Here is a 19,973-nt window from a genome sequence, read left to right as displayed (position 1 = left end):
GTTCGGGGATTGCTGCCACGACAGGCACCGGAGACCTTGCAGCCACAGCTCCGAACAGCTGCGTCCACAATGGAGGTAGAGAACATGGTCCACTCAGACTCAATGTCCTCCGCCTCCCTCGGTTTTTTCACCAAAAACCCCTATGGAGAAAAAAATCCAGGACCGTGACGTCGCCCGGTAGGACGCAGCCGGGGCCCCACCCTGGAGCCAGGCCCGGGGTTGGGGCTCGTATGCGAGTGCTTGGTGGCCGGGCCTTTGCCCATGGGGCCCGGCCGGGCTCAGCCCGAAGAGGCGACGTGGGCCCGACCTCCTGTGGGTTCACCACCCACAGAGGTAGCAGTAGGGGTTTGGTGCAGTGTGGATTGGGTGGCAGTCGAAGGCAGGGGCCTCGACGACCTGATCCCCGGACACAGCGGCTGGCTGTTGGGACATGGAATGTCACTTCGTTGGGGGGGGAAAGAGCCTGAGCTTGTGCGGGAGGTTGAGAGGTACCGGCTAGAGATAGTCGGGCTCACCTCCACGCACAGCTTGGGCTCTGGAACCCAGCTCCTCGAGAGGGGCTGGACTTTCCACTTCTCTGGAGTCGCCCGTGGTGAGCGGCGGCGGGCTGGTGTGGGCTTGCTTATAGCTCCCCAGCTCAGCCGCCATGTGTTGGAGTTTACCCCAGTGAATAAGAGGGTCGCCTCTCTGCGCCTTCGGATTGGGGAGAGGGCTCTTGCTGTTGTTTGTGCCTACGGGCCAAATAGCAGTATAGAGTATCCGGCCTTCTTGGAGTCCCTGGGAGAGGTACTGAGGGGTGCTCAGACTGGGGACTCCATTGTGCTACTGGGGGACTTCAATGCTCACGTGGGCAACGACAGTGACACCTGGAGGGGCGTGGTTGGGAGGAACGGCCTCCCCGATCTGAACCCGAGTGCTGTTTTGTTATTGGACTTCTGTGCTAGTCACGGTTTGTCCATAACGAACACCATGTTCGAGCATAGGGGTGTCCATAAGTGCACGTGGCACCAGGACACCTTAGGTCGGAGGTCGATGATCGACTTTGTAGTCGTTTCATCTGATCTCCGGCCCTATGTCTTAGACACTCGGGTGAAGAGAGGGGCTGAGCTGTCAACTGATCACCACCTGGTGGTGAGTTGGATCCGCTGGCGGAGGAGGAAGCTGGACAGACCTGGCAGGCCCAAACGTATGGTGAGGGTTTGCTGGGAACGTCTGGCCGAGCACTCTGTTGGGGAGGTCTTTAACTCCCACCTCCGGGAGAGCTTTTCCCAGCTTCTGATTATTTTATTTCATTTCAAAATGTGTTGATTTGGGGGAGAAATGTGCTATATTTGCATTCAATAAATGATTTCTAGATCTTTTGCCTTTATTGTCTTTGAAAAAGGCGTCAAGAACCCCCTACCACCCCTAATGCAAAAATGGTTTGGTCTGACTCTTTCAGCCCGTCCCTTCTGTGTGTGTGAGAGAGAGAGAGCAGCCCCTCCCCAACCCGCACGCAGAGTGTCACAGGATTTTCTCAGTGCGCTCCCTCCAAACAACGGGGATTTACACGAAAACGGAAGGAGATATTCACAAACTTCTTTCACAGTGAGCGCCACAAGTCTCTCCTGAAGACACTGATGTAATTATTTTGTCTGTAGTGTAAAAAATGAGGTCACTAGAGCGAGTTAAAAACGAGTGACTTTTCTGCCAAGTTTATAATGGCAGTCTATGGGGCAGCGCGGCTGTCCTCTCTTCACTTTCAGGCTTCTCATTCAAAAACTCTATCGTGTAGGTAGACACATTTGTGAATCAGGACAAGTGTGGCTACTACTTTTGAGAAAATTATGTGTGTGGAGTGAAAATTGGGGCTGACAACACAGTTTAAATGAGAAAGTTTGAGCTATTTTTCCAAGCTCTCTACACTCTTAACTTAACGAACTCCACTGGTGTGTAACACAATAGACACCCATTATAAAGGCTGAATTTCTCAGGCTTTATAAGGGGGGGGGGAGCATGGTGAGGGTGGGCATGTTTCTTTTCAAAATATGGCTTGCAGGAACCGTTATTCCAAAATCTCATACCCCACCTTTAAGGGGAAAAAAACGACATCGTTCAATCATAGCGCTTCGACAATCAGCGTGCGTGCCATTTGCCAACATGCACAAGTCAGGAGCACAGAAAAGAAAAGAGAAAAAGAGAGGAAGAAACCAAGAGACTCAGGGGCTCACTGCATAAATATTTTAAAAAAGATTTGGATGATGCAGCAGGTACTAGCAAAGGCAGTGGGGCAGCTGAGCCAGGTAAGACACAGCCAACTTTTTCCAGCCCCGTAAAGTAACCCCAACCAAGGCACGCGCGGCACGCAATTCATGTTACAAACGAGGGGAGAGCAAGTCACACTGAACACCATATCAAACGCACAGAGCATTCAATCATTTCATAACCACAACAGCTTAATAAAATTGTGTTTCATATATCTGATTGAGGGTGGCACGGTGGTGTAGTGGTTAGCGCTGTCGCCTCACAGCAAGAAGGTCCTGGGTTCGAGCCCCGTGGCCGGCGAGGGCCTTTCTGTGTGGAGTTTGCATGTTCTCCTCGTGTCCGCATGGGTTTCCTCCGGGTGCTCCAGTTTCCCCCACAGTCCAAAAACATGCAGGTTAGGTTAACTGGTGACTCTAAATTGACCGTAGGTGTGAGTGTGAATGGTTGTCTGTGTCTATGTGTCAGCCCTGTGATGACCTGGCGACTTGTCCAGGGTGTACCCCGCCTTTCGCCCGTAGTCAGCTGGGATAGGCTCCAGCTTGCCTGCGACCCTGTAGAAGGATAAAGCGGCTAGAGATGATGAGATGAGATATCTGATTGAAGCTAAGAATATTCACATTAGCCCGCAATCATATCCCGCCGTTTCTCGGCAGTGTGTTCTTCTCTGCTTTTCACACTGGACAGTACGCACGCACAGTATACTATGTTTGCCCCCAGCCCTGCCCGAAATCCCCTGTCCATCGCTGCTCCTTCAAGAGCACCCCAATCGCGTGAGTAGAGACTGGGATAAGAGAGGTGTGTGTGTGTGTGTGTGTGTGTGGGTTGACCCGGGGGGGCCCATTCAGAGCATTTTGTCCTGGGCCCAGCCAAAGCTGTCAGCGGCCCTGTATAGTTTATTCACAAATGCACTCTATAAACCATAAGCATATTGAGTTTGGGTCTTGGCTATCACCAACATGCACCAGAGTACAGGAAATCACAAATACTAGATAGAAAATTGCCCCCCATTCAACTACACACCCACTTTTGGTGAAGGGTATGACTTTCCGAAATTTTCCCTTATTTTGAGTTAAAAATCTGGGAAATATCCCTTTTTTTTCAAACCTCAAAGTTGATAGGTATGCTCACAGCACACTAGTGTTCTGCGGTACTAGAGTTCGGCAGCACAGTGGTTGAAAACACTGTACACCACTGATGCACTTGGTAACATCTCCATTCAATAACTCCATTCCTCCTTTTTGGTGGGGTTTTGGTCGCCCTTGGCGCCCCGGGCACACTTTGCACTTAGGCTATTACATGGCCAAAACAGAGAATAGCCGCGGATGCGCACTTGCGTGCCCGAAGACATTGAGCGCTTATTGTTTCATGATTAACAACCACCACCACACCCCACCCTGCTTTTTTTGACAAATCGCACCCTGACTACATGCTTTGCTGTACAATTAAATTAGGCTAAGACATTATAATGCTGACTCGTTTTCAGAATAGAGTGCTTCGAGATCAGCGCGATCCCGGCGGCGGCCATATTGGAAGTCAAACGTCGCTGTGTCAGTGCATTGTTGTTGCTCAGCGAAGCAAAATGCCGAATACGTGCGTCATTGTTGGCTGTAGTAGCCGGGGGGAAAAGGGTGGCAAAAGCTTCCACAGACTCCCTAAAGTCGTGACTAACCAGGGAATTGCAGCACAGGAGAAAAGCGAGCGGAGGAGACGACAGTGGCTGGCTGCCATCAACCGATCAAATTTAGGACAACTTGACTGTATCCGGATTTGTTCTGATCACTTTGTGACAGGAAGGTTAAATTGTCTTGAATTTCATAGTTACTAAAATAAATGTGATACAAACTATTATCTTTTCTATGTACTTTCAGCAATGATTAATGGATATATTTGTCACATTAGGTAGCTTATGTCTACTGCAGTGCATTGTTGCATCAAATGGCATTTAAGGTCTAGGCCTAGTAATGTTTATGTACACATGCTGTTAGTACAAGTTACATACTAGGCTTACATTTTATTCACTGACTAAAATAATTGATAATTATGTGGCAACAAGCTGGGGTCAGCTTTCCATTCCTTCTTACTAACAGTGTATGGATCTACATTCCCAATGAAACGGACCTTCTCAGCATAACGCTCCCGTGCCTGCTTATCTAAACTATCACAGTAGTGCTCCATCACTTCAGATGTCTAAATTCTTAAAAAATCCAAGCTTCTAAGCCCTCTAACGTGGAAACGAATCGGTGAATGTTTACTCTATTGCCGCTTTTCCACTACAAATGCGGCTGAGTCGGGCTGAGCCGTGCCGTGCTGAGTTGGGCTGAGTCGAGCTGAGCGGGGCTATTGGAGTTGCATTTCGACTACCACTGCGCTGAACCGTGCTGGCTGGAAGTGGGTGGACACATTGGGTGGAGTTAGCGAAAGTGGGTGGACGTCACGTGATGTCGTTAAGCGACGCAAACAGTGACATCAGTGATCTTTTAAGCGGTAGTCTCACGACCCGGAGAGTAAACAATAAACATGGAGGACATGGAGTCGTTAGTGTTGCTGGTCTTGGTGCTGTGGCTTGTTGTCACTGACAACGCCAACAGATACTGGCAAGAGCGTATAGATGAGGCGAGGCGCATAAGGCTCCAGAAATTCTCGTAATTCGTAATTCTTCTTCTTCCGGGTTTACGGTGTTGACAGATCCCAACGTGCTCACGGGGCGTGTGTGGGCATGTGAGGACACTCCTCCTCACCAATCAGTGCACAGGGGAGTGTCTGCTCACGCCCCCAGCCCCACTCGGCTCGGTTTAGCTCGCTTCAGCCCCACTCCAAAACCGTGCGAGTTTTGGGTGCTAAGCAGGGCTGAAGCGAGCCGAGTCGTGCTGTTTTGAGATAGTCGAAACGTGAGCCGTGTCGAGCTGAAGCGAGCTGAAAAAGGGTAGTGGAAAAGGGCCATATGATGTGTACTCTATGCGCGCTCTGGAGCGAGTGACTTCCAAGATGGCCGCGCAGACCACAGTGTTACTATTTTTAGCATCATCTCGGAGCACTCTGTAGCGGAAGTCATAATTTTTCTCCCCCCGTTTCTGCGCCCCTGGATGGACGCAGCACCCTTAGCATTTGCCTATATTGCCTATGCCACGGGCCGGCTCTGCACCGGTAGCACCTATTTATGAGTGTCTCAATAAGGTAGTCAGTGAATTTTGAGACACCCTCCCCCCTTCAATGTCAAACAATACAGATATTGAATTTAAAGCTCTGCCTTGGATCACTTTTGTGTCCCCACCAATGTCAAAATCAAAGTTAGTCCCTTGGGAAGGGGATTATTTTAAACAGAATATGGAGTTTATTTTAGCGTTGGCTTTGCGACGCGTTTGTGACCCACCTGGCAACCCTGTGTGTGGGGTGGGGGGCGGGGCGGGGCGGGGCGGGGCGGGGCGGAACTTTCAGGCTCGGCGCGTGCTGCTCAATAACTCGGAAGTTCTGTTTCAGTTAGTTTCAGTGTGCACGTGCTGGTGATTGAGTCGGAATCATGGCGGAAGACTGTGTGAAGACCGGAACAGCTGCGTTTGACAAACCCAAGGTGCGTTGATTTTATTTCTTTTCCGCTTCAGGGCTGGAATAGTTTGGGTTGTTGACATTTTGTTTCTGGCACCTGGGGCAGCACTTTTCACTGGTGTTACTTCTCTCTTCTTCTTCTTCTTCTTCTACTGTTATTATTATGTATGTGAGCAACATTTCCATTGGTTAAACGTTTCAAATAAAAAAGTCCAGCTAGAAAAGAGCTTGCAAAACCCTTTAAACTGATACCAAGATAAAGTTTATAAGTTGAATAAGAACAGAACACTGGTAATTTGAACCCTGCATCACTTAGCATTAGTTTGTCCTTGTTTTCCTTTGCAGTTAAAACAAAACCTGTTACCTGAAGCATTTTAGATTAGAGAGAACTTTATTGATCCCTTTGGGAGGGTTCCTTCAGGGAAACTAAAATTCCAGCAGCATCATTACAGGATAAACAGAGAATAGAAAATAGAGAGAACTTCTAGATAAGTAAAGAAAGAAGAAAGCACAACTTTATTCATCACATACTTGTGAAATTTCCTCTCTGCATGTAACCCATCTGAAGCAGTGAACACACACACACACCCAGAGCAGTGGGCAGCCATGCTAACAGCGCCTGGGGAGCAGTTGCGGGTTAGATGCCTCGCTCAAGGGCACCTCGGCCCAAGGCCGTCCCATATTAACCTAACCTGCATGTCTTTGGACTGTGGGGGAAACCGGAGCACCCGGAGGAAACCCACGCGGACAACATGCAAACTCCGCACAGAAAGGCCTTCGTCGGCCTCTGGGCTCGAACCTAGAACCTTCTTGCTGTGAGGTGACCGTGCTAACCACTACACCACTGTGCCAAAGAAGACGCAACAAAATAATAGAAATTACAGTGGCATGCAAAAGTTTGGGCACCCTTACTGAAAATGTCTGTTACTGTGAATAGTTAAGTGATCACCAAAAGGCATAAAGGTGGGTAAAGACGACACATTTCTTTTCAGCGTTTTCTGCAAGATTTGTGTTTTTTTTTTTTGTGTGTGTACAATTGGAGAGTGAAAAAAGAAAAGGAACACCATGTGAAAGTTTGGGCACCCCGATACATTTGAGTTCTCAGGTAACTTTTACCAAGGTTCCAGACCTTTAATTAGTTTATTGAGCTGTGGCTTGTTCAAATTCTTCATTAGGAAAGGTCAGATGATGCGGATTTCAAAGCTGTATAAATTCTCTGACTCCTCAAACTTGTCCCTAAAATCAACCGCCATGGGCTCCTAAGCAACTCCCTCGCATTCTGAATAATAAAATAATTGATGTTCACAAAGCAGGAGAAGGCTACAAGAATGTAGCAAAGTGTTTTCAGGTAGCTGTTTCCTCAGATTGTAATGTTGTTATTAAGAAATGGCATTTAACAGAAACAGTGGAGATCAAGGTGAGGTCTGAAAGATGAAGGAAACTTTCTGAAAGAACTGCTCGTTGGATTGCTAGAAAGGCAAATAAAAACCCCTGTTTGACAGCAAAAAACCTTCAGAAAGATTTAGCAGACCCTGGAGTGGTGGTGCACTGTTCTACTATGCAGCGACACCTGAACAAATATGACCTTCATGGAAGAGTCATCAGAAGAAAACCTTTCCTGCGTCCTAGCCACAAAATTCAGCGTCTGAAGTTTGCAAATGAACATCTAAATAAGCCTGATGCATTTTGGAAACAAGTCCTGTGGACTGATGAAATCAAAATAGAACTTTTTGGCCACAATGTGCAAAGGTATGTTTGGGGAAAAAAGGGTGCCAAATTCCAGGAAAAGAACACCTCTCCAACTCTGAAGCATGGGTGTGGATCGATCATGCTTTGGGGTTGTGTTGCAGCCAGTGGCACAGGGCACGTTTCATTGGTCGAGGGAAGCATGGATTCGAATAAATACCAGCAAATTCTGGAAGCAAACATCACACCATCTGTAAAAAAGTTGAAGTTAAAGAGAGGATGGGTCCTACAATAAGATGATGATCCAAAACACACCTCAAAACCTACAATGGAATACCTCAAGAGGCACAAGCTGAAGGTTTTGCCCGGGCCCTCACAGTCCCCTGACCTAAACATCATTGAAAATCTGTGGATGGCTCTCAAAAGAGCAGTGCGTGCAAGACAGCCCAGGAAACTTGTAGAACTGGAAGCCTTTTGCAAGGACGACTGTGTGAAAATCCCCCAGGTAAGAACTGAAAGATTATTAGCTGGCTACAAAAAGTGTTTACAAGCTGTGATACTTGCCAAAGGGGGTGTTACTAGGTACTAACCATGCAGGGTGCCCAAACTTTTGCTTCGGGCCCTTTTCTTTTTTTGTCATTTTGAATAAAAGATGAAAATAAATTGTATGAGTCATCTTTATGCTTTTTGGAGATCATTTCATCTTCAACTTGCTTAACTGTTCACAGTAACAGCAATTTTGACTGAGGTGCCCAAACTTTTGCATACCACTATATATAGACTGGCATACTTGTATACTGTGCACTGCATTGTAGGTACTCCACTGTACCATTCCTCAAGCATAATGCACCTTTGTACTTAGAAAGTTGCATGTAATGTGCCTTCAAATCTTTAAACTAATGTACTCCGATGTATCTTCAGTCTTTTTCAAAAGGTGCACCATGTCGACAATTTCCGCTAGATAAGAAAACTTTTAAATGTACAAAATATATAAGATGACCACTCCAGTGACAAGGAAAGCTACATTCTTTCTCCGCAAGTATATACTGTATCTACAGTCATGGGCAAAAGTTTTGAGACTTCAGAGAAAATGACTTTTTGCAGACTGCGGAGGACTGGGGGTAAAGTTATTTTCTCTGATCAAGCCCCTTTCAGACTGTTTAGGACATCTGGGAAAATGATTGTCTGGAGAAGAAAAGGTGAGCGCTACCATGAGTCCTGTGTCATGCCAACAGTAAAGCATCCCGAGACGATTCATGTGTGGGATTGCTTCTCATCCAAGGGAGTGGGCTCACTCACAATTTTGCCTAAGAACACCGTCATGAATAAAGAACGGTACCAAAACATTCTCCAAGAGCAACTTCTTCCAACGATCCTGGAGCAATTTGGTGATGAACAATGCTTTTTCCAGCATGATGGAGCACCATGTCACAAGGCAAAAGTGATCACCAAGTGGCTCAGGGAACAAAACATTGAAATTTTGGGTCCATGGCCAGGAAACTCCCCTGATCTTAATCCCATAGGCATAAACTACACAGTATGACTAGCCTGGCAAGCCAGACTAAATGTGAATATTTAGTCTGGCCTCGATCCGTAGACATTTCCGAAGGGGGTGGGTAGGAACAACCCGTTGTCTTTCAAACTGTCTGTGCGTATTGGCCAACGCTCTGACCAATCAGCGCAACAGTGACTGTGACGTAGTCAGAGCGACAGAAAGCAGTGGGGGAGGCCTTGAAATAAATAATTTTACAAAATGCGTATTAATTAATAAACAGGTTCTAGATATTAAGAAGTTTGGAGATAATGACCACAAGTTTGGAGTCTGTACCACATACTTGGACTTTTTTTTTTCCAAGTGTTTTTCAAGGGTTTGCTTAAACTGTTTTTGAGAGTTTTTATTTAGTGGTGTTTGGTGAAATAATTTCCTTAAATTTAAAATAACGGGAAAATAAGAAACAATCAAAAAGTAATGTTTCAAAGCTGTTTATTAATTCTTCGTACTGCACAAACTAGCCCCATCCTTTTGGCTACGAGCGGAGCCAGCTGGTAGATCAGACTTTTGCCATAGCCGGTCGGCAAAACAGTGAAAACGTCCTTCTTGAAAAGGAATGAGCGGAGAGCCTCTTCCTGCTCATGTTTCAACGAAAACTCCAAGTCTAATTCTTCTAAAACTGATTCCAAAGCGGAGTCAAACTAGCGCTGTTCACTAGCGGTAGCCATCTTTCCTGTTGTGCTTTCTCCAGCATCGCGCAGCCTTGTCGTCACTCCTGCAAAAGCCCGCCCAAAGAATCCAAACAAAAACCTTGCGTTGTGATTGGCAGGCACGATTTGATGCCCGGGGTGTTTTGTTGATATGGTGCGAGGTAGGGTTGGGCGGTATTACGGTAAGAAGGTATCCCGAGGTATCCAAAAGTACCAACGGTATTGGTCTCATTACCGTCATTTTAAAAATATATATATATAATATCTAAATAAATATGGAGTACATGAAGTCATAATATAAAATAATAAATTGAAGATCATCCCGAATAACTGTGTGATCGTATTTTCACTAATTCTATCAATTTCCTAAAGAAGTTCTCATCGCGTGCAGGGTTGTTTATGTCGTTACCATGGCAACCCTGCGTGACATTTGGAGTCTGACAGAAAGCTTCGCAAGAGACTGAGACTGCGGTTGAAAGATGGCAAGTCAAGATAACGAGTTAGTGGCAAAAAAAAAATACAACATCGGCAGTGTGGCAGTATTTTGGTTTCAAACCAAACGAAAAGGGAGAGCCAGCAAACACAGATGAAGCTGTGTGTAAAGTATGTAAGAAGACGGTCACGGCGCGAGAGGGGAACAAGTTATGTTAGATCAAGACAACGTTTTAAGCAAGGTAAGGCCATTTGATTATTAATTTACCCGCCATGGCATGACGTGGGCCCATATGATTTTGCCTTGTGCAGCTATCACGCATTTGAATTAGGTTCGCCTCATTTGCGCTGAATGGTTTATCGCGCAGTCTAAACGGACTTTGGTGTTGGTTGATTCTTTTTCTTTTCTTTTCTTTTTAATTTCCCATGCTTGAAAGGGTATGATCCTGCTCATCGTGTACTTTTTTTTTTTGATGGAGTAGGTGAAATAGTGCTGCAAATGGCGTTTCAACGCAGACGTGTAAACGACAGTTGAATGCTATTTTCAAGATGAAGGAAGAGTTGCGTGATGCTTTGAAATATCTCTTAATCCATTCATCAATGCACAAAATTCGCTTTGCTGCTTAATCCATACCACAATGCACACATTTCGCTATGCTGTTTTTAAATAGTACATTTTGCCGAAACAAAATATTTTTTTTCTCGGTAATACCGTATACCCCGGGAAAACACAGAGACAGTTTAAAGGTATCAAAATTTGGATACCGCCCAACCCTAGTGCGAGGCTAGACCCACTTGTAGGCAAAAATATTTTTGGCCACTAGGTGGGTGGGCCTAGTTTACTAGGCTACAGTATGACATGAACTATTTGCAATTTGTTGTAAAGCCCAAATCCATTCTCAAGACTGCAGCTCTGAAGACTGACCGCTTCACCTCTTAAGCCCATAAGCTCAAGTCAGTCCTGAAAGGGACCCTCTGCCCTGTCTCTTATACATTAGGCTCTAGTCCTGTAGTTTATGCAGCAGTCTTTAATGTTGGCGAGTGGTCAAGTCATAAATAAGAGTTGAGATTGAGGTCTTGACTCTCGTGCATGACTGCTGCTACGTTGTCATGTGATAATCAAACGGTTGACTTCATTTATAGGCACATCACAATCATGACATCGGTATTGCCTTATTTTTGTGCCCAGTTTATGGGAACATACAGTGCCCTCCACAATTATTGCCACCCCTTGTAAAGGTTAGGAAAAAATAGACCTTTTGGTGAAGTTGCTTCATCTCACACTGGAAAAAAAAGAGAAATCTCATCTCATCTCATTATCTCTAGCCGCTTTATCCTTCTACAGGGTCGCAGGCGAGCTGGAGCCTATCCCAGCTGACTACGGGCGAAAGGCGGGGTACACCCTGGACAAGTCGCCAGGTCATCACAGGGCTGACACATAGACACAGACAACCATTCACACTCACATTCACACCTACGGTCAATTTAGAGTCACCAGTTAACCTAACCTGCATGTCTTTGGACTCTGGGGGAAACCGGAGCACCCGGAGGAAACCCACGCGGACACGGGGAGAACATGCAAACTCCACACAGAAAGCCTCGCCGGCCCTGGGGCTCGAACCCAGGACCTTCTTGCTGTGAGGCGACAGCGCTAACCACTACACCACCGTGCCGCCCCAAAAAGAGAAATCCAACCTTTTAATTGAAATTAATTTATTCAGAGAAAAACAAATCCCTCGTCAAGAAAATTATTTTAACAAAAACACGTGCCAATGTAGGGCGGCACGGTGGTGTAGTGGTTAGCGCTGTCGCCTCACAGCAAGAAGATCCGGGTTCGAGCCCCGTGGCCGGCGAGGGCCTTTCTGTGCGGAGTTTGCATGTTCTCCCCGTGTCCGCGTGGGTTTCCTCCGGGTGCTCCGGTTTCCCCCACAGTCCAAAGACATGCAGGTTAGGCTAACTGGCGACTCTAAATTGACCGTAGGTGTGAATGTGAGTGTGAATGGTTGTCTGTGTCAGCCCTGTGATGACCTGGCGACTTGTCCAGGGTGTACCCCGCCTTTCGCCCATAGTCAGCTGGGATAGGCTCCAGCTTGCCTGCGACCCTGTAGAACAGGATAAAGCAGCTAGAGATGATGAGATGAGACGTGCCAATGTTATTGGCACCCCTAGAAATGATGGCGAACACAATGTAACCGAAGCATGTTCCGTTTAAATTGTACGTTTTTTTTTTTTTTTTTTAATTGGAGAGTGTAGGAACTTTCAAGCTGTAATCCGTGACATCCTGATGATGAACCCTTTTGACTAATCTTTACAAAGGGTGCCAGTAATGGTAAATGAAAGTAAATACTTTTGAATGTAAGGTCAGAGATGTAGCATTGAGTCGCAGCCCATGAAAGCAGTCATGATGACCGTGGAATTTAAGAGAATGTGTTTAACATTGCAATTCCACTAAGAAACCTGACCAGTGGGATGTTTTGGCTCTGACCACTGTGCTGTCTAGTGAATGTCGCGTTTAAATTTTAGGCTACATCCCCATTCATTTATTATTATTATATCCTCGCTCTGAAGGGGGGTATACTGGTTTACCTTTGTCCAAAACACCCTTTTTCTCAGCAACCACAAATCCTAGCCACTTGGTACCTGGTACCAAACTTCAGCTTGGGGTTCTATACCGTGTGTACCGTTTTTCAGGTCTGTCGCACATCGACTTCCTGTTTACTGACTGAATGTATTTATGAAACATAGCATGGATTTACAACATTTTCGTGACACCTTTCTCAGCAACTATAAATCTCAACTGCTTGATATTTGGTACCGAGCTTCAGCTTGGGGTTCTATACCGTGTATACCGTTTTCAGGTCTGTCGTACATCAACTTCCTGTTTACCAACTGAATGTATTTACGAAACGCACGGTGTATTTTGATGCTATTTCAAAATGAGCGTTTACCAGGATGCTATGTGAAATCTGTGGGGAGAATACTGCTCTTTACTTACTTGTTTCAGGGTTAATTATTTGTTGAAGTCAACATTCATAATATGTGTCCTATTCCTTCAGTTGCTCGCATTCTGAGAGCGGGGGTATCATACTTTTAGGTCCGTAATATATTTGGACACTTACACAATTTTTTATATATATATATATATATATATATATATATATATATATATATATATATATATATATATATATATATATATAAATTTTTTTTTACCTATTTACTGAAACATATTCAGGTTATAGTTATATAATGGACATAAAGTCCAGACTTTCAGCTTTCATTTGAGGGTATCCACATTAAAATTGGATGAAGGGTTTAGGAGTTTCAGCTCCTTAACATGTGCCACCCTGTTTTTAAAGGGACCAAAAGTAATTGGACAGTTGACTCAAAGGCTATTTCATGGGCGGGTGTGGGCAATTTCTTCGTTATGTCATTCTCAATTAAGCAGATAAAAGGCCTGGAGTTGATTTGAGGTGTGGTGCTTGCATTTGGAAGATTTTGCTGTGAAGAAAACATGCGGTCAAAGGAGCTCTCCATGCAGGTGCAACAAGCCATCCTTAAGCTGCGAAAACAGAAAAAACCCATCCGAGAAATTGCTACAATATTAGGAGTGGCAAAATCTACAGTTTGGTACATCCTGAGAAAGAAAGAAAAAGCACTGGTGAACTCATCAATGCAAAAAGACCTGGACACCCACAGAAGACAACAGTGGTGGATGATCGCAGAATAATTTCCATGGTGAAGAGAAACCCCTTCACAACAGCCAACCAAGTGAACACCACTCTCCAGGAGGTAGGCCTATCAATATCCAAATCTACCATAAAGAGAAGACTGCATGAAAGTAAATACAGAGGGTTCACTGCACGGTGCAAGCCACTCATAAGCCTCAAGAATAAAAAGGCTAGATTGGACTTTGCTAAAAAACATCTAAAAAAGCCAGCACAGTTCTGGAAGAACGTTCTCTGGACAGATGAAACCAAGATCAACCTCTACCAGAATGATGGAAAGAAAAAAGTATGGCGAAGGCGTGGTACGGTACAGCTCATGATTCAAAGCATACCACATCATCTGTAAAACACGGCGGAGGCAGTGTGATGGCTTGGGCATGCATGGCTGCCAGTGGCACTGGGTCACTAGTGTTTATTGATGTGACACAGGACAGAAGCAGCCGGATGAATTCTGAGGTATTCAGAGACATGCTGTGTGCTCAAATCCAGCCAAACTGATTGGTCGGCATTTTATAATACAGATGGACAATGACCCAAAACATAAAGCCTTAAAGCAAAGAAGTGGAATATTCTTGAATGGCCAAGTCAGTCACCTGATCTCAACCCAACTGAGCATGCATTTCACTTGTTAAAGACTAAACTTCAGACAGAAAGGCCCACAAACAGACAGCAACTGAAAACCGCTGCAGTAAAGGCCTGGCACAGCATTAAAAAGGAGGAAACGCAGCGTCTGGTGATGTCCATGAGTTCAAGACTTCAGGCAGTCATTGCCAACAAAGGGTTTTCAACCAAGTATTAGAAATGAACATTTTATTTACAATTATTTAATTTGTCCAATTACTTTTGAGCCCCTGAAATGAAGGGATTGTGTTTTAAAAATGCTTTAGTTCCTCACATTTTTATGCAATCATTTTGTTCAACCCACTGAATTAAAGCTGAAAGTCTGAACTTCAACTGCATCTGAATTGTTTTGTTCACAGTTCATTGTGGCAATGTACAGAACCAAAATTAGAAAAATGTTGCCTCTGTCCAAATATTTATGGACCTAACTGTAAGTGAGCAGTAGCTCACAGTTGATCTTGTTAGTTTTAAAACAGCATTTTAAAATGAAATCAATCTCCGTCCAGACAAACGTTTTAGCCAGAGTGATTAGAAATCATCCCTGTCCATGCTAACACACTGGAAAACGCATATCACATGACCATTCACGTATACTGGGCATGCATGTGTGGGTATAAACATATGCACAGAAGTATGATGAATCAGGGAAGGATATGTTGTGACTGGTGAGACCCAATCAGGAAGTGAGTGTTGGTGTCTGCGTTTTTGCCCGTCTACGCTAAAACACTACCACAGAATCTTCAAGCTAAAAGAAGGCTGGGGTATTTCCAAAAGTCTCCATTTTTGGGGCTCAAAAACTCGAGTAGTGTGGACACCAGGCGTAAACGTAGAAGTGGTGATGAATTTTAAAACCAAAACGTATTAGTGTGGACATAGCCTTACAGATATTGAGGTGTGTGTGTGTGTGTGTGTGTGTGAACAATGCTGCTTGTGTTACTGCTACTTCTGCACACACTTGCAGTCGTGTCAAGTGTAAACCAGGCTGCTTTGTGTTGGGCCATATGACACAATAACACAACATACAGATGGGGGACCAATTTGTTGGTACCCTTCCACGAAAAAAAAAAACCCACAACTATCTCTGAAATAACTTGAAACTGACAAGTTAATGGCATCCATCATTGTTTATTTCATGTTTCACACAAATTTAGACTTTGCTTTTGAATTTTGATTCAACTGAATATTTTGCATGTAAGAAAACAAATGAAAATGGCATGGACAAAAGTGATGGTATCCCAGGCTTTCGTCTAAAGCGGGGAACAGGGGCGCTGCGCCCTCTTACTCTCGGCGTGCGCCCCCTTACCGAAATGCCGATTGAACCCCAAGTCACACTTGGGCCATGCACTTGTATGCTACTGCACAACATGCAATCTTTCTCAAAACGATCTTTTCTCCGTGAAAACATCCTAGCAACACCACGTGACAATGTGTCTGATCATCAAATACGTTATAATTACTCCAAAAATATTCCAATCATAGTAGATACACTGCCAGACGGTGCAAAAACAACCCGAATTGGCGTTTTCCAGACTGAGGCGCCATGTTGTTTAGTTGTCGCGGCTGCTCTCGTGAGATTTGACATGGGTTACATACAAGGTCAGCTGATTTGTAGAGCGAGATTTCTCGAGACTGAATGACCTTTCACCCACCGGCACGGGAGCTTTTGACAGAAGTAGTTCGTGAGTTGTTTTTGTTGACACTTGGGCATTTAAAGATGCCATCCCGCGGCACGAAACGGAAGAAAGCCAAAGACTGTCCGGGGCAGAAGAAGATTACTTCTTTCTTTTTCAATGTTGACAGACAATTTATTACAATTTCCCTCTCAGATAGCCTCAGAATGTCCCATTGTAGCCTCAATTTTTCAAAGGCTTTGCACGGCGGAAGGGGGGGATGGACAACCGGCACCATCCCGCCCCCCTGCTTCGCTCCCTCGCCATGGTGAGCACCCTCATACTAAATTTTTCTAGAAAAAACCCTGGTATCCTTTAACTTAATATTTTGCTGCACAACTTTTAGCAGCAGTCTCTGCTAACAAGCGATCTCTGTAGCTCCCAGTGAGACTTTTGCATCTACCAACAGGTAGTTTGGTCCACTCTTCCTGAGCAAACTACTTTAGCTATCTCACATTTGAAGGGTGCCTTCTCTACACTGCATGTTTCAGCTCTTTTCAGAGATGTTTGATAGGATTCAGATCAGGGCTCATAGAAGACCACTTCAGAATAGTCCAGTGTTTTGTTGTTCTCCATTCTTGGGGGCTTTGAGCTGTGTGTTTTTGGGTCTTTATCCTATTGGAGGACCCATGAGCTGTGATTGAGACAGAGCTTTCTGAAATTGGGTAGTACTTTTCAATCCAGAATGCCTCGATAGTCTTGATTTCTTTGAGCCTTGCACAGATTTTAAGGCACCTTGTGCCAGATGTGGCAAAGCATCCCCAAATCATAACCAAGCTTCCGACGTATTTCACAGTAGGTACGATCCTTTTCTTTGAATACTTAAATTTTCCTTCTGTGGACATGGAGCTGATGCGACCTGCCAATAAGCTTGAGTTTTGTCTCATCTGCTCAAAGCTCATGCTCCCAGAAGCATTGTGGCTTGCCAATACACATTTTAGGAGATTCCGGTCTGGCTTTTTTAAGCTTTTCTTTGAACAATGGAGTCCTCCTGGGTCTTCTTCCATTGAGCCGGCTGTCGCTCAAAAAGTGACGGATGGGTCAATCCATGTGAAATCACCAGAGGCCTCGCCACTGACCATCTCAGATTTGCTTCATACTTTCAGGAAATATTGTCAGTGTGCCCAATAAATACTGTACAAAATTTTAGGCTTGTACCTTCATTAGTTTCTGTGAGATAGGGGCTTTTAAGAAGAGGCGTGGCCCCAATTTCACTGTTAAAACGCGTGCTACAGAAAACGGACCTAACTTCCATAAGTCATTACTTTTAAACTATCCATGCAAGATGCATGAAATTTTCAAGGATTTTTCTTCAATGCCAGACGCCTTGAAATACTGAAATAGAAAGTTCACAGTAGGGTTGGGCGGTATCCAAATTTTGATACCTTTTAAACTGTCTGTGTTTTCCCGGGGTATACGGTATTGCCGAGAAAAAAATATTTTGTTTCGGCCTACTGTGTAACGTGCGCCTATGCCTCAAATGTACTATTTAAAAGCAGCATAGCGAATTGTGTGCATTGTGGTATGGATTAAGAGAGATTTCAAAGCATCACACAACTCTTCCTTCATCTTGAAAATAGCATTCAACTGTCGTTTACACATGTCTGCGTTGAAACGCCATTTGCAGCACTATTTCACCTACTCCATCAAAAAAAAAGTACACGATGAGCAGGATCATACCCTTTCAAGCATGGGAAATAAAAAAAAAGAAAGAATCAACCAACACCCAAGTCCGTTTAGACTGCGCGATAAACCATATTCTTCAGCGCAAATGAGGCGAACCGAATTCAAATGCGTGATAGCTGCACAAGGCAAAATCATATGGGCCCACGTCATGCCAAAATACGATCACACAGTTATTCGGGATGATCTTCAATTTATTATTTTATATTATGACCTCATGTACTCCATATTTATTTAGATATTATATTTTTTAAAATGACGGTAATGAGACCGATACCGTTGGTACTTTTGGATACCTCGGGATACCTTCTTACCGTAATACCGCCCAACCCTAGTTCACAGTTCCATATTTGCCAAGTTATGGCTTGCTGAAAATCATAAAAAAAAAAAAAGTGCTTTGGAGCAACTTTGACACCCCATATCTCCACATTAAAGCACACCAGATCTTTCAAATTTTCTTATTTGTTACTCATGTTATAGTACTCTTTAGGCAACTAGGTATGTGTTCAAAAGAAATCAAACTTTCTGATTTTATTAGGCTTAAAAAAAAAAAACCATTTTGCGCCTGTAATTCAAATGCATATTACAAATGTATGACAAGGTCTACCATAAAAACAATTATACCACTGGAAAGAGCTTGTTTTGATTAGCAAATGCACAAAATATGAAGTTGGTAGCCTAAATCAAACTATAAATATTAAGGTATCAAGTACGGCATGTTTTACGATAGATGGAAATGCTGTTTTAAGGCGTATAATCTACTAGCAGACAAACTAGCAAAGCATCATTTCATTGCCAAACACCAGAGTGGATATTTGAAGAATTTGAAGGAAAACCTGTCAGCGGATGAATGTATTATGCTTTTGGATTTTGCCGAAAACTATTCATTCTGTGTACAGGATTCTGCCCAGGGATACCACTGGGACAACAGCCAATGCACTCTTCATCCATTTGCAGTGTACATTAGAGCAAAGAATGAAGATGGTACAAAAGTAACGAAATGCATTTCTATCTGCATAATAAGTGACTGCCTTAAGCATGATACAGTGGCCATGCATGCATTCTTAAAGGTTTTACCATATGTATGCCATTTACATCCTGAGCTGAAAAAGGTCATTTACTTCAGTGACTAATCAGCAGCCCAATACAAAAGCTATAAAAATTTCACAAATCTAATAAAGCATGCAGACGATTTTGGACTTTTGGCAGAATGGCATTTCTTTGCCACTTCTCGTGGTAAATCACCCTGTGATGGTATAGATGGTTTTCACATGACGTCGCAGAGTCGGGGATTCCCTAGTGCCGGCCATCTTGCGGGTCAAGCTTACCGTACGGGTGACTGAGCACACATTGTAACGTGTGAGTACAAAGTCTTCAAAAGAACCCAAGCAGGCTATTTAAAGCTAGCAATGGTGCACACCTGTTGTATTCACGGCTGTCGTAATAGGTAGGGGTGTGCAAAATAATCGTCATGACAATGCATCGCGATACTAACTTTCACGATATACTGCATCGATTCTTGACGCCAAATATCGATTATTAATTTTAAATAAAATTGTATGAATGGTTGGCGAACATCAGCTAAAAACAAGTAGAATACAACTTCCAGTCCTGTAGATGTCGCCGTGGAGTTTTTGACGCCCGCTGCCTTCATGCCAGTGGCATTTCCAGCGGCGGGCTACTGCGACCTAGACATTCTGCATAGACATCATATGCGACTGCAACTCTGTTTACAAATCTCGCTGGAACAGCGCGCACGACATGCTTGAGCGCTTTTTAGAGCAACAGCCTGCCATCCACGCTGCACTCCTGTCTGCAGAAATACGTAAATCTGAGAAGGACATCTGCACACTCACCGAGTCTGACATAACTGCTGCGGTACTACAACATGCTAAAAGAAATATGCTTAGTGAGTGTATTGTTTCCTAATTTGAGGATGCTCCACAAACTATAAATGCATAAGGCATTTAAATATATTGTAAAGTAATGTAACAAATAATATAATGATAATTTAATGCACTGAGTAATATAGTGTATATATATTTTGATATTTATTATTGCCTTGTCCTCCCATACTGCAGGTGCTGCAAAGAAATTGAAAACTGCTGCTATTAGTTTTCTTTTATTATTTTTAGTTTTATAAATCCTATGCAATTTTTGTCAT

General features: G+C 44.1%; 1 protein-coding gene across 1 annotated transcript in view; it reads left to right on the top strand.

Annotated features, from left to right (window-relative positions):
- Nucleotides 1–5,703: 5,703 nt before the first annotated feature.
- ada (adenosine deaminase) overlaps nt 5,704–19,973 on the top strand; it is a 112,652-nt gene continuing 98,382 nt past the window's right edge. Inside the window, exon 1 of the mRNA XM_060937448.1 lies at nt 5,704–5,812. Within this exon, the coding sequence (XP_060793431.1) occupies nt 5,762–5,812 (51 nt within the window). The 5' untranslated portion in view covers nt 5,704–5,761. The remainder of the gene's footprint in view (nt 5,813–19,973) is intronic.

Source organism: Neoarius graeffei, chromosome 13 (genome assembly GCF_027579695.1).
Source record: "Neoarius graeffei isolate fNeoGra1 chromosome 13, fNeoGra1.pri, whole genome shotgun sequence".
NCBI lineage: Eukaryota > Metazoa > Chordata > Actinopteri > Siluriformes > Ariidae > Neoarius > Neoarius graeffei.
Note: the sequence above shows the minus strand (reverse complement) of the source record. Positions and strands in the feature narration are given on the sequence as shown.